The sequence below is a fragment of the Thamnophis sirtalis genome, unplaced genomic scaffold, assembly GCF_051295495.1.
Source record: "Thamnophis sirtalis isolate CommonGarterSnake01/CBP01778 unplaced genomic scaffold, rThaSir2_p1.2 scaffold_2, whole genome shotgun sequence".
Taxonomy (NCBI): Eukaryota; Metazoa; Chordata; class Lepidosauria; order Squamata; family Natricidae; genus Thamnophis; species Thamnophis sirtalis.
In genome coordinates this window covers 28,819,110-28,833,695 of record NW_028261382.1, presented here as the reverse complement: position 1 = coordinate 28,833,695, position 14,586 = coordinate 28,819,110, and the positions used below count along the sequence as shown (strand labels likewise).

At 47.4% G+C, this 14,586-nt stretch overlaps 1 protein-coding gene across 16 annotated transcripts in view; it reads right to left on the bottom strand.

Annotated features, from left to right (window-relative positions):
- DNM1 (dynamin 1) overlaps positions 1 to 14,586 on the bottom strand; it is a 110,676-nt gene that overhangs the window by 65,606 nt on the left and 30,484 nt on the right. For 13 of the 16 annotated variants that reach the window (XR_015695477.1, XR_015695482.1, XR_015695481.1 and 10 more), the window contains exon 10: positions 11,433 to 11,571. Coding sequence is in view for 9 of the 16 variants with exons in the window: in XM_087704598.1 (XP_087560724.1) it covers positions 11,433 to 11,571 (139 nt within the window). In the remaining 7 variants the exon portion in view is untranslated. Of the gene's footprint in view, positions 1 to 7,163; positions 7,303 to 11,432; positions 11,572 to 14,586 lie in introns of all 16 variants that reach the window. The other 3 variants (XM_087704592.1, XM_087704599.1, XM_087704594.1) reach the window with 1 other exon arrangement.

The following is a 14,586-nucleotide window of genomic DNA, read 5'->3' as shown; positions in this document are numbered from 1 at the left end:
ACCGTCACCAATTGGCACATCTCATGCGTGGATTGGGGGGGGGAAGCATCCAACATTGTTGGCAAGAGAGGACATGCACGACAAGGACACAGCTGGGTCACAAGCAACTCACAACACAGATACGTTCGTTTCCCTCCCCCACACCCTCAAAAAAAGGATCATGCATTGGGGGCACAGGGAAAGGGAGAGGGGGCTGTAAGACAAGCAGCACCCAGAAAATGCCATCCTTTTGAACAAGAGAGCGGGCAAACTGGAAGAAGGGACCGGCGGACACTTAAAAAAATTTGGGGTGCCATCGAATTCCAGAGGTACTTCACGAGAAGAGTCCTCCACTCCTCTGCTCACAATGGAATCCCTTAGGCCACCGGGCTTGAAATTTTGGGCTTGGAGAACCTAGAACTACACCACCTTTAATCTGACCTCAGCATAGTACATAAAATTATCCACTACAATGTCCTACCTGTCAACGACTACTTCAGCTTCAACCGCAATAATACACGGGGAAACAATAGATACAAACTCAAAGTAAACCACTCCAAACTCGATTGCAGAAAATATGACTTCAGCCACAGAGTGGTCCACACCTGGAATGCTCTACCTGACTCCATTGTTACGTCCTCAAACCCCCAAAACTTTAACCTCAAACTGTCTCCCGAGGACCTCACCCCATTCCTAAGAGGTCCGTAAAGGGGGAGGGTGCATAAGCGCACCAGCCTGCCTTCCGTCCCTGTCCTACTGTCCCCATTTATCTGTACTCCTATCTTTCATTCATGTCCATGTTTATACACCTTTTATCTCGTGCATGTTTGACAAACCAGATGAAGGAATGAATAAAATAAAATCTGCTTCATCAGACACCCCGTTTCCTGCTCCTCAATCTTCCTAACCATGATCCCAGAGGACGACGCCCCTTGCTGCAAACCATGGCTTGTCAGATCCCCTGACCTACCGCTAACCTACACGGCCAACCAGGGCCCCCTCTTGCTGTCCATGGCCACTGATCCAGGGGGTATCCTAACCCTGTCCTGGAATTAGGATTTCGTGATGGGCCGGCGGGATGTTGGCCATGCTTTGCTCCCTGGTGGAGTGCCAGTTCTGACTCACGCGTGAAGAAAGCCGTGGAAAAGCTCCCCTAAGTGGGTTGCTTATTGGTTCGTTTGAGGCTTAATACCCTGCGCCAAGAACAGAAAATGGCTCTTGGGGTCTGGATGCCGGGGAAATGAAATTGGTGGACCCTGGAGAGCGAGAGCGAGACTCCACCACGACACATCATCCGTGCTTTGCTACATGTCCCATCGTTCTTGATTGCGTCCCGAACCTAACCTTGTTTCCCAAGTGCCCCTCGTATTTTTCCTTGCTTCGAGAGGGCTGGGATGCTTTTACAATACACAGAGCTGGAAGGGACCTTGGAGGTCTTCTAGTCCAACCCCCTGCTCAGGCGGGAAACCCTAGGCCACTTCAGGCAAATGGTTGCCCAATCTCTTTTTGAAAACTTCCGGCGTTGGAGCATTCACAACTTCTGGAGGCAAGGCGTTCCACTGATTAATTGTTCTCACTATCAGGAGCTTTCTCCTTAGTTCGAAGTTGCTTCTCTCCTTGATTAGTTTCCATCTGTTGCTTCTTGTCCTGCCTTCAGGTGCTTTGGAGAATACCTTGACTCCCTCTTCTTGGGGCAGCCCCTGAGATATTGGAAGACTGCTATCATCTCTCCCCTAGTCCTTCTTTTCATTAAACTGGACATACCCAATTCCTGCAATCGTTCTTCATATGTTTTAGCCTCCAGTCCCCTAATCCTCTTTGTTGCTCTTCTCTGAACTCTTTCCAGAGTCTCCACATCTTTTCTACATCATGGCGACCAAAACTGGATGCCGGATTCCAAGTGTGGCCTTACCAAGGCTTTTTAAAGTGGTATTAACCCTTCATGTGATCTTGATTCTGTCCTTATATTCTTGATTCTGTGACTTTCTATATTCCTTCCACGTTGGCCCCTATTCCACCCCCTTCTCTGAAATTTTTTTCGATTTCTCTTTCGGGCAGATCTGTCATCTCTTCTCCATCCCTCACCGACACCCACACAGGATCTCTTGGAAAAACAGATTCATTTCCTGCCTCGTTTAGCAATCCTTAGGAATGGTTTTCCTTCCCCCTCCTCCTCCTCTCAGATGCAGAATTTCTTCTTCTTTTTTTATTTTTTTCAGCCACAGGGCGGGTTTCGCCTGAAAATGAGTTCACCGTTGAAGAATCCAGCAACCAGAAAGCCATTGTCGGAGAGAGGAGAATAAAAATAAAAACAATCCGTGAGAGGGTCGTTTGAAACAGCTCACGTTTTCGTCCATCCCAAGTCAGGGAGTCCTCGATTTGCAATCCATTCGTTCAGTGACCTGTTTGAAGTTGCGACGGCACTGGGAAAAAAGTCTCAGTATGCACATGATCAAGGTTGACTCGTCCTTCCGACCTTCCAGGGTCGGTAAAATGAGGACCTGGATTTTTGGGGGTGGGGATAATAGGCTGACTCTGTAAACTGCTTAGAGAGGGCTGTAAAGCACTGTGAAGCGGTATATAAGTCTAAGTGCTATTGCTATTGCCCTTTTCTCCTTCCTTCCTTCCTTCCTTCCTTCCTTCCTTCCTTCCTTCCTTCCTTCCTTCCTTCCTTCCTTCCTTCCTTCCCTCCCTCCCTCCATGAGCCGTTGTGGCGCAGTGAATAGAATGCAGTGTTGCAGGCTAACTCAGTGCCCACTGCCAGCAGTTCGATCCTGACCAGCTCAAAGTTGACTCAGCCTTCCATCCTTCCGAGGTGGGTAAAATGAGGACCCAGATTGTTGGGGGCAAGAGGCTGACTCTGTAAACCGCTTAGAGCGGGCTGTGAAGCTCTATAAAGCAGTATACAAATCTAAGTGCTATTGTTATTGCCCTTCCATCTTTCTCTCTCATTTCTCTTTCTTTCTTTCTTTCTTTCTTTCTTTCTTTCTTTCTTTCTTTCTTTCTTTCTTTCTTTCTTTCTTTCTTTCTTTCCTTCCTTCCTTCCTTCCTTCCTTCCTTCCTTCCTTGCCATGGTGGCACAGTGGTTAGAATGCAGTATTGTATGCTAACTCTGCCCGCTGCCAGCAGTTCGATTCTTACCGGCTCAAGGTTGACTCAGTCCCCCATCCTTCCAAAGTCATTAAAATGAAAAGCCAGATTGTTGGGGGCAAGCGGCTGATTTTGTAAACCGCTTTGAGAGGGCCGTAAAGCACTGTGAAGTGGGATATAAGTCTAAGGGCTATTCCTAGTGTTTCCTTCCCTTCCTTCTTTCTCTCCCTCTCATTTCTCCTCCCTCCCTCCTTCCCTCCCTCCCTCCTTCCTTCCTTCCTTCCTTCCTTCCTTGCCATGGTGGCACAGTGGTTAGAATGCAGTCTTGCATGCTAACTCTGCCCACTGCCAACAGTTTGATCCTGACCGGCTCAAGGTTGACTCAGCCCTTCCATCCTTCTTAGGTGGATCAAAGGAGGACCCAGATTGTTGGGGGCAAGAGGCTGACTCTGTATACTGCTTAGAGAGGGCCGTGAAGCACTGTGAAGCGGTATGTAAGTATTAAGTGCTACTGCTTTTGCTGCAGCTGATCGGATGTTGCATTAGGAGCCATGGTGGCACAGTGGTCAGAATGCAGTATTGCAAGCTAATTCTGCCCACTGCTAGCAGTTTGATTCTGACCAGTTTAAGGTTGACGCAGCCTTCCATCCTTCCGAGGTGGGTAAAATGAGGACCCAGATTGTTGAGGGCAAGAGGCTGACCCAATAAATTGCTTAGAGAGGGCTGGAAAGCACTGCGAAGCGGGATATAAGTCTAAACGCTATTGCTGTCAAAATTCGGGAGCTTGACAGCTGGCCTGTATTTACTATGGCTGCAGCGTCCCGGGTTCAAGTGATCGCCCTATGTGACCTTCTGACAAGCGAAGTCAATGGGGGAAGCTGTCTTCTTTAACGACCGTGTGATTCAGTTAATAACCGCAGGGATTCCCTTAACAAACCCATGGCAAAATCGGGCACGATTCACTGAACAGCTTGCCTTGCTTAGCAATGGGATTCTGGATTCGATTGTCACTTTAAAGAACATAATAACAAGAGTTGGAAGGGGCCTTGGAGGTCTTCTAGTCCAGCCGCCTGCTCAGGCAGGAGTCCCTATACAATTTGAGATAGGTGGCTCTCCAGTCTCTTCTTAAAAACCTCCATTGATGGAGTGGCCACAACTTCTGGTGGTAATCTGCTCCACGGGTTAAAATGTCCTCCCTGTTAGGAAGCTCCTCCTTCCTCATTTCTATCTTCACCTCCATCAGATGCTCAAGGAAGCATCTTGTTTGCAGGAGGACGAAAACACCAAATAAGAGACTTTTCTTTTCTTTCCCCTGTTGTTTTGGATTTTGGAGGGCCGAGTTTGGGCTCAACGCCACGGCTGATGCAGTTTTCAAACAGTTCTCAAGCAATTCTTCCAAAGATCGAAAGAGAGAGAGAGACAGAGAGACAGAGAGAGAGAAGGAAGAACCATCTAGAGTAGCTTCCCTCCACAGTCCAGAGGGGAAGTTGCCAATAGGAAGGAAATCCGTGGGGCAAGAATTGTGGAAGGAAACTGAAGAGCATCGTTTAATCGGCCCCAAATCCTCTTTGCGGGCTCTTGTTTTAAGCGAACGGCAAGCTTCGGAGAATCCACAGCGGAAAATTAAATCCCTCTCTTGTGATCCTCCTTGTGGCAATCTCTTCCAAGGAGGTCGTTTGCAACAACGCAGCTGCTTTTTAAGACCGGTTGTGGCTTCACCCAGCTGACCAGCAAACCTTCCCCAAGCCTGACTTTCTCCTTTTGCATCGAAAAAGACATCCGTATTTTTTCTTCAAATAAGGATGTTCCTTCCCTTTCTTTTCCCACTCTTGGTTCCGCCCAAAAGGGCTTCCTTGCCTTGCCTAGATCCAGTCTTCAAATACATCCCAGAAGCTGTGCCGTTGTCATAAACCGTTCGAGGTTTTTTGTCTTCGTTACAGATCAAAGTCAAAACTCAAGAAACTGAAGTTTTGTTCCGAAGGTTTGTTCGCTGGGTAAATCGAGAGCCAAGAGGCCGTATTCAAGAGGCGTGTGGCGCCACCTAATGGCGTCCAGATGTCCTAAAGCAGTGTTTCTCAACCTTGGCTACTTGAAGATGTCTGGACTTCAACTCCCAGAATTCTGGGAGTTGAAGTCCAGACATCTTCAAGTGGCCAAGGTTGAGAAACACTGCCCTAAAAATTGTATCCCTTAAACGTGGATCCTGAATGGCGTTTTCAGAGAAGAACTGAATTAGCATAATGTGTAAGGTCAAAGTTCCCCTCGAACATAGATGTTAGTCGTTCCCGACTCTAGGGGGCGGTGCTCACCTCCGTTTCAAAGCCGAAGAGCCAGCGCTGTCCGAAGACGTCTCCGTGGTCATGTGGCCAGCATGACTCAACGCCAAAGGCGCACGGAACGCTGTTCCCTTCCCACCAAAGGGGGTCCCTATTTTTCTACTTGCATTTTTGACGTCCTTTCGAACTGCTCGGTTGGCAGAAGCTGGGACAAGTCACGGGAGCTCACTCCGTTATGCGGCGCTCGGGATTCGAACCTCCAAACTGCCGACCTTTTTGATCGACAAGCTCAGCGGCTTAGCGATTGAGCCATAGTTCTCTTTTGGGGGGGGGGTTAAATTAATGGAATGCCAATACGAGGAGAAGAAATGTTAAGAAATGAGGTTTTAAAAGAAGTACAATTTCAGATGGGTGCCAGCAATAAGAAATCTGGAAAACAAATACGGATTTTGTTGTTCAGGTTGAAACCCTGGTTAAGATCTGAACTGAAGAAGCTTCTTGGATGAGGAGGGAAACATCTTCAAGAAAAAACCAAGGAAGTCCAGTTGTCTCTTTGGGGGGAAAAAGCACCTTTGAGACAACCACGGCTTGGGTGACAGAGAATCTCCATAGACATCCAGACCAAAACTTCACTCCAGAGGGCAAACTGGACATTTTAAGAACATCTCAGACTAGTTTTTTACACTGAGTGGCCACTTCAGGGCTTTGAAGCACTCAGAAAGTGGAGAAGATAGAAATCCATCAATCTTCTCCCTTGTCCTTCAGAGCTAGAACCTGTCTACTTATGGCCCAACAAGCATTTCATGTTGTGACCGGCCAGTGGCCAGCGGAACTGGCAGCAGAGTCAGATAGTGAGGAGGTTGGGGAGGAAGATGAGCCAGTCCTGGAGTCTGGGGAAGGCTCTGATGAGGGCTCTGCGTCGGAGGCAGAGAGAGGGCCAGGGCCGTCCGACAGTTATCAGCTGCCTTCGGAGTCGGACATCAGTGAGGCAGAAGAACAGCTGGAGCCTGTTCCCAGTGTGCGCATGCTCAGAGCTGCCAGACGAAGGGAAGAGCTAAAGAACAGGGGCCGACTTGGGAGTAAGGCCACAAGTGGACGATGAATGGCCCCTCCCAGAGGAAAGAAAAGAGGAGCGAAAGGGGAGTGGAGTTTGCAGGAGACAATTACTTCGCTTCATTGGTTCGTGACTCTCCGAGACTCCTTGCCAAGTTTTGCAGCTCTCGGCCTGGCAGCTCTCCAAGCCAGATAAGGTCTGTGACCGTAAATCCTCCCTTGAAAGACTTTGCTGGGTGTGAATGAGCAGAATGCACAGAAAACTAATAAACGGGTTTTTGGTTGGGACAACGAGTTTGCTTCATGCTCTCGGGAAGCCTCGGTAGAATACCCCACCCCATCACCCCTTGATCTCTTAATTCACCACGACCGTTCCTCCTATTCTACCTCCCATCCTCTCTGACCATTGTCCTACTCCAGTGGTTCCCAAACTTGGCGACTTTAAGACTTGTGGACTTCAACTCCCAGAATTCTCCAGCCAGCTCTGCTGGCTGGAGAATTCTGGGAGTTGAAGTCCACAAGTCTTAAAGTTGCCAAGTTTGGGAACCAGTGTCCTACTCTAATGGAGAGAACCACCTCATGGAATCTCCTCGTTCGCCTTCCTTCAACTGTTGTCTAATCCCAAAAAGGCGCACTTTTAGTGGATTTCTCTGTCTACGTGCGCCCACGTGCCCGCAAAATGGCATTGCTTTTTTGTTTGTTTGTTTGTTTTGTTTATGGAGGGGGTAGGGAAGTGGCTCTCCCTCCATGGCAGGAGTCTTTTACCTTGTTGCTACACTTCCTGATGGTGGACGTGAGTTCACTCACTACCATGTCCACACACTTCAAACAGGGCTCCTTCAGTTTTTGCATTTGCTTTTTCACTATGGCTTCAAAAGCGAGGTCAGGTGTGAAGAGGCCCGTTCTGCACGATGAAAAGGAGCGAGGGAAGGTGGGAGGGAGGGAAGGAGAAGAAGCGATGAGGAGGGAAGGAAGGCGTGAAGCCGACGGAAGGAGGGGAGAGAGTCCAAGAGAGAGAGAGAGAAGAGAAAGAAAAGAAGAAGAGAAAAAACACAAGGTAAACAGAGAGAGAGAGAAGTGAGTTCTCTTTTCTTTCTTTTTTTTCTGGATCCCTCGCTCCACGGACGGATGTTCCCCAACAGGGCATCACTATAGGATTCCATGTGCTGCCAAGCATCTAGTGAATTCTGCAGGTTAGAAAAGGGATGGGAAATGGCAAGCTACGGGATGAGTTTTAAAAAACGATGGAGGGGAACACGCAGAGATGGAGCTTCCCATTCTTGTCCTCCTCTCCTCTCTCAAACCAAGGCTGGGATCCAGCTTGGCTTTCCTTCTTCTCTTAGCGTGGTTGACCGACTCGCTCAGGGTGACACTTCAAGGGTAACAAGGAAAGGTGGCATCTTGACAACTCGAAGAAGGCAGCTATGAAAGTGCTGGCAACACATCTATCTCTCTAAGGGGCTTTAACTTTGTAAAACTGAGTTAAAACTTCCCATCTTCTTAAAATGGTTGAGTTACGAAGACATCTCCTGGCACCTGAGCCAAACCTTATTCAGTCTAACATCTACCAGATCAATGTTTCTCAACCTTGGTGCTTTTAAGATGCGTGGACTTCAACTTTCAAAATTTCTCCCTGCCAGCATGCTATAATCATCCTTCCTTCCTTCCTTCCTTCCTTCCTTCCTTCCTTCCTTCCTTCCTTCCTTCCTTCCTTCCTTCCTTCCTTCCTTCCTCCCCCTCCCATTCTTCCTCCTCCTGTTCTTCAGAACAGGCCATTTTTAAAAAGACTCTCTTAGAGGTACAGATTTTTCTGCTCGTCGGAGTGGGTGAGGGCAGTGGGAAGAGGGGAAAAAAAGAAAACCGTAACGGAGAAAGGAGGTGGAAGGGAAGAAATAAATTCAGAAGCAGAAAAGGGGCTGAAGGAAAAGCAAAGAATGTGGATTTGACTCACAGGAAAATGAACGGGGAGGGCAGAATGGGGAAGGTCGGTCCTTCCGATCCCATCGTTCAGATGACACTGTATACTTGGCAGCCCAAGGCTTAGTGATTACCAGGAGCGAATGGCAAATTTCTGGGTGCTCCTCATTCAGAAAACCCCCTCCCCCCCACAAGATAGCAGGATAGAAAAAGAAAACACCTCCCAGAATTCTAGAACCTTGAGGAACCTGCAACACATCAAAGGACCTTAACCCAACCTTACTGCGGTGTCTTGCCAAAGTAGACACGAATCTTGTCCATTGATGGTCTACCCCCAAGAACCTTCTTCAGCTCCATCCATCTCTTCCCCATCCTCTTACCTTCTGCCCCACTGGCCAACAAATTGTCCAAGATGGATCAAGTTCCAGGTTCCCACATTTTTTAGTCAAACGCCTTTTTTCGTTTTTGAAGAACTCCTGACTTTCCCTTGCGGTCTCCCATTATTATTATTTTCTCCAGCTTTGGAAAACGAGCTGAACAGCTTCGATTGGAACCATTCTACGGGTTCCTCTGCATCCCTACGTTGATGTATGGAAGCTGGTATCTTTCAAGGTCGCCCTTTTCATGAGCAGCTGAGAGAGGGAGGTGTTTTTAAATGGATGATCTTCAACCCTTTCGCTGCTCTTTGGGGGGGGGGGCAGGACCCAGACCAAGCCAATCAGAAAACCAGGCCAAGCTCTGGGGATGTAAAAACGGAGCCCTGCGGTACCATTTTTGAGATCTTCGGAATCTAAAGACTCAACCCATGTGTATATTTCAAAGGTGAAGACAGACGTAGCATTTTAAGAGCGGTAGAGTTGGTTCAACAGTTCCAACATGGAACTGTTGAATTGTCAGTTGTTATGGGTTGATAAGAATGGTTCCAAAAACATCTGATTTGATTGTTCCAAAATGTATGTATGTATGTATGTGTGTGTGTGTGTGTGTGTGTGTGTGTTTGTGTGTTGTATTTGTGCTGATAAATAAATAAAGGGAGACTAGTATAGATTATATAAATAGTTTTAGATGTGGGGATGAATTCTTGGGGGGGGGGAATGAGTGAGACCCAACTATCTATGTTAGAGAGGACATCCCTTCCGTGACCCGTCAAAAGCGCGTTCCACAAAAGCGCGGTCGACGAAATCGCGTATGTGACGTCATCACAACGCGACGAAAAAGATCGAAAAATTGAAATAAAAATTAAATTACAGCAAGCCGATTCACATAAAGGTAAGGGTTAGGTTAAGGGTTAGGGTTAGGGTTAGGGTTAGGTTAAGGGTTAGGGTTAGGGTTAGAGCGTTAGCGTTACGTTTAGTGTTAGGTTAAGGGTTAGTGTTAGGTTTTTCGTTACGTTAAGGGTTAGGTTTAGGGTTAGGTTTAGGGTTAGGTTAAGGGTTAGGTTTAGGGTTAGGTTTGTGGGGGTTAGGGGAAGGTTTTAGCTTTATTTTTACATTTTTCGATCTTTTTCAATCTTTTTCATCGCGCTGTGATGACGTCACATACGCGCTTTCGTCGACCGCAACTTTGTCGTCCGCGGTTTTGTGGTGGAACCCATCCCTTCACCTTCCTTCGCCAAGTTGTGGCACAATTCTGCCAACATGGATCGAATATTTCCAAAAACACTATGGCAAAGGGAAGGGCCGTTCTTAGATTTTCAGTAGAATATCCCAATTTTGAAGGGAAAAAGAGAGAAGACAACAAAAGGAAAGAAAGCAACGGAGGAAGCCAACCCAGCTGAAGGAAAGCAGATTTACCATATTTTTCAGACTATAAGACGCACCTTAGTTTTTGGGGAGGAAAATAGGGGGGGGGGGAGTGAATTCTGCCTACCAGGTATTCCTCTGGCTAGCATCCTTAGTTAGCCTAGAACAGAGTAACAGAGTTGGAAGAGACCCTGGAAGTCTTCTAGTCCAACCCACTGCCTAGGCAGGAAACCCTATACCATTTCAGACAAATGGCTATCCAACATCTTCTTCAGTGTTGGAGAATTCACAACAAGTTGTTCCACTGATTAATTGTTCTAACTGTCAGGGGATTTTTTTTTTAGTTCTAAGTTGCTTCTCTCCTTGATGAGTTTCCACCCATTGCTTCTTGTTTTACCCTTAGGGGCTTTGGAGAATAGTTTGACTCCTTCTTTGTGGCAGCCCCTGAGAAATCGAAACACTGCTATCATGTCTCCCCTAGTCCTTCTTTGCATCAAACTAGACATACCCAGTTCCTGCAACCCTTCTTTGTATGTTTTAGCCTCCAGTCTCCTCATCATCTTTGTTGCTCTCCAGCACATAGGTTTGCTGGTTTTGAGTGCGCTTTTTATCCCGACTGGGGATAAAAAAAACAGCTTCTAAAGCACAGCTGATCGTCGGAGAGGGAAGCAATGAGAAAAGCAGGCAAACACAAAAGATCGCTTCACTCATTAGCGCCTCATTAGGGCTGGGAAAAAAGCTTCGAAAAAGCCACATTCGGAGTATAAGATGCACCCAAATTTTCAGCCTCTTTTAGGGGGGGAGGGAAGTGCGTCTTATACTCCAAAAAAAATATGGTAATTTTGCAATTACCTGCTCTTATCAAATCACCCAGAAAACAAACAAACACTGACGTGGTCAGGATTGTGCCCACTCTTAAAATCCTATCTGCAACATTTTTGCCTTACAAATTTTGTTTCACCAAACTGTCGGTCTCCTGAGCATTAAATGAAAACATTGGGCAGCCAAAAGGGAAGGTGGCCATTTTTTGTTCCTTTGGAGGACCAAACAAACCCACAACGACAACTCTAATGCGAATAGAAAGCAATTATTCCACCTTCTCCGTCTTCCGACCCCAAAAACGTAGATCGGAGAACCATTTGAAGCCCGGGTTTTACCCTCTTAAGCGTCGGCCCGTGGCTTTCTGATTGGCTAGGAAACATCAAGCAGGGTTCCCTCAGGCCTAGCCATGCTGTGAAGATGGGAAACCCAGAAGAAAACGACAGAGATCAGCCCCCCGCCCGCCCCAGATCGGAAATGCTGTGCTTCAGCTGGGGGGGGGGGTGAGTCACAAGCATTTCGGAGTTCCCATGCTCCCCTTTTTTCCCGGGTTTACCTTCTTGGTGCACTGTCTAACCGTACTGATTAACTCCGAAATGACCATGTCCACACATTTCAAGCAAGGTTCCTTAATCTTCTTGACTTGCTTCTTCACAATGGTCTCAAAAGCCATGTCGGGGGTGAAGAGACCAGTTCTACGCACGCGGGGGTAGTGGTGGTTAGAGGAGGACAAGGGCGGAAGGAGATAGGGCGAGGAGAACGTCATCGCATTGCAAAAAAAAGGGGGGGCTGCCTATTATGCAGAAAGTCCCTTTCTGCCCCTTGAGGGAGACGTGAAGCCCAGAAGGACAACTACCCGTATTTTTCAGAGTAGAAGACGCAGCTAGCTTTTGGGGAGAAAAACAAGGGGGAAAATATCTGCCTCTGCCTCCCAGCAATTTGCCTCCTTGCAACAAACAGCAAACAGCACAGACAATATGCACTGTTTGTGGTGTTACATGTCAAACTATACTTGTACAGATGCTGTTAAAATTGATGTGGCTTTCTGGAAGTATACGTTATTCTCTGCTATTTAAAAGAAGATACAATAGCACTGGGCCTCTTCAGATCCAGCATTTATTTTAAAAAGCTTCTTCATTTTGTTAAGCTGCCTAGAACAATGATAAAGCAGTCTTTAAAAAAATAAGTCTAATCATTTGAACATTCGATAGGCATTTATAGTTACCAACTTACCTCCTTGCAGCAAAGAGCAAACAGCCTGATTAGCACAAAAACAACAAAAATCTGCTTCTGCCTCCCAGCAATTTGCCTCGTGGAGCAAACAGCAAGTTTCACTTTCAGTTTCAGCCTGGGCCTCCCGATCATCAGCTGTTTCAGGCTGCAGGGATTGCTATAGCCGATTGCAGCCTCCGCAAGCCCCATTTTCCCTGTTTGCTGCTGCAAGGAGGTAAATTGCTGGGAGCCAGAGGCCAAAGGGTGGGGCTACATTCAGTGTATAAGACGCACCCAAATTTTCACCTTATTTTAGGGAGCAAAAAGATGCGTCTTACACTCTGAAAAATACGGTAAGTTCTCAACTCAGAGAATGTTTATAGCTGAGGGTTAAATTGTGGGGTCCTTGGTGCTCTCTGAGCTTGGTGGGTTTTCTTGGAGATGTTTCATTACTCCTGATGTTCCTTAGTTTGGAGTTGAAACGTCTGCAAGAAAACCACCAAGCTCAGAGAGCACCAAGGATCCCCCACCGCCCCTAAGATCTGTCCAACCAGCTTCCTGACCTTCATCCTTCAGAGACCCAACTCCATTCACAAATGACAGCCAGAAAAACCTTCTGGTCTTCTCCTAGTTCTGGAATACTTTTATGTTTTCCAGAATTGTACGATCGTTTTAGGAGATGTTGTTGGATGGTCAGTTTGGGAATTGAGATCCTGCAACATTGTCTGGGACTCACGGCTTATGGAGAAGTCCTGGCCAAACATGAGCCTGTCCAAGGGAAGAGTCTCTCTGGATCTCAGGGTTGTATTCTGGGGCCCTTGGTGCTCTCTGAGCTTTAACCAAGCTCAGAAAGCACCCAGGACTCCTCACTTAATTTTTGTGGGAAAATCATCAAGGCCTCTCAAGAAGAGAGTTGGGGGGGAAGGGGAAAGTGTTGTGGTCCCTCAGCGGCCAGCGGAACTGGCAGCAGATTCGGACAGTGAGGAGGTTGGGGAGGAACATAGGCTAGTCCTGGAGTCTGGGGAAGGCTCGGACAAGGGCTCTGCATCAGAGGGAGAGAGGGGGCCAGGGCCATCTGGGAGTTATGTTCTGCTTCCGAAGCTCCAGAGTCGGACATCAGCGAGGCAGAGGAACAGGGAGAACCTGTTCCCAGTGCGTGTATGTGCAGAGCTGCCAGAAGAACAGTTAAGACAAAAGGGGCAATTTGGGAGTAAGGTTTGGAGATGATTGGCCCCTCTCATAAGACGTAAAGGAGGAGCAAAGGCACAGGAGCCTTTGCGGGAAGCAACTTTGTTCGTTATGGTCGGCTTAAACTCTGAAGCTCCGTTTTGACTCTGTGCTCCATGTGGCCTTGCAAAGCTAATTGGCAATTCGGTCTTTGGCAGCACTTCAAGGGAGATAAAGGTGGGTCCTTATCAGCCTTATCCCGAAAGACTTTGGCGGACTTCTGACGGACTCTTTGCAAACTCTTTGTGACTCATTATGGGTTGTGAATGAACATAATTCACAGCGGTTGAAATAAACAGAGGGGTTTTGGGAACTAAGTGTGTGATTTTTTACTCTGGAAGTAAAAATCAGGAAGCCTAGGTCAGAACAAAAAGATCTTGGGGCTGGTCAACACACTTTCTCCACCAACCTCCATTTGGGGCAATTTCATTTCTAAAGTCTACGCCATCTCAAGGTCTACCTATACTGGCCTATGACGAAATTTAAAATTAAATGCCTAAGCATCATACATCTCATAACTTTTCTGGTAAGCTTCTGGTAGCAATCTGGGGCTCAACCATGTTCTCCTACACAAGATATGTATTAAAGCCCACGTCAACTTTCATTTAAACTGGTCGCTCATCGGAGAAGAGGAGAATTCAAAAGCTGTGTCTCCTTTTATGCACCTTGGTTTGGTTTGGATGAGGCCAAACCTGGTTTGCTGAGCTAAAAGATCAAATTCTACCAAGTGATAAAACTTCCTATCCACAGGTGGGATTCAGCCAGTTTGGGGCGAACCAGATGTTAATTTTATGTCCGGTTTGGCAAACCTATAGTTCTGACGACTGGCTGGCCCCACCCCATCTCTCTCCTCCCAGGATTCCCCACTTGGCTCCCAGGGAGCGCGTAGAGCCCAGGGAGGTGGAAAACGGACCTCCCAGAGGCTCAGGAAGGCAGAAAATTGGCCTATTTTTGGCCTTCAGAGAGCCTCCGGAGCCCGGGGAGATGAAAAACAAGCCAGCCACACCCCCTTTTTTCACTCCCAGGATGATGCAGGAGGCTGACTAGGCCACGCGCACCATGGCCACGCCCACCCATCAACCAGAGAGAGAACTGGTTGTTAAATTATTTGAAGGCCACCACTGATCCCGTCTTTGAGGGACGTCTACAATAATAGCGCTGTCTCTGCTCCCCGGCCTATTGAGGGTGGGGAATCTAATTCATTTGGTTTTGACTTTTAGAATGTCTATCTGAGAAGCTTCTGACACATTACTGGATCTCTACAGGGTTAT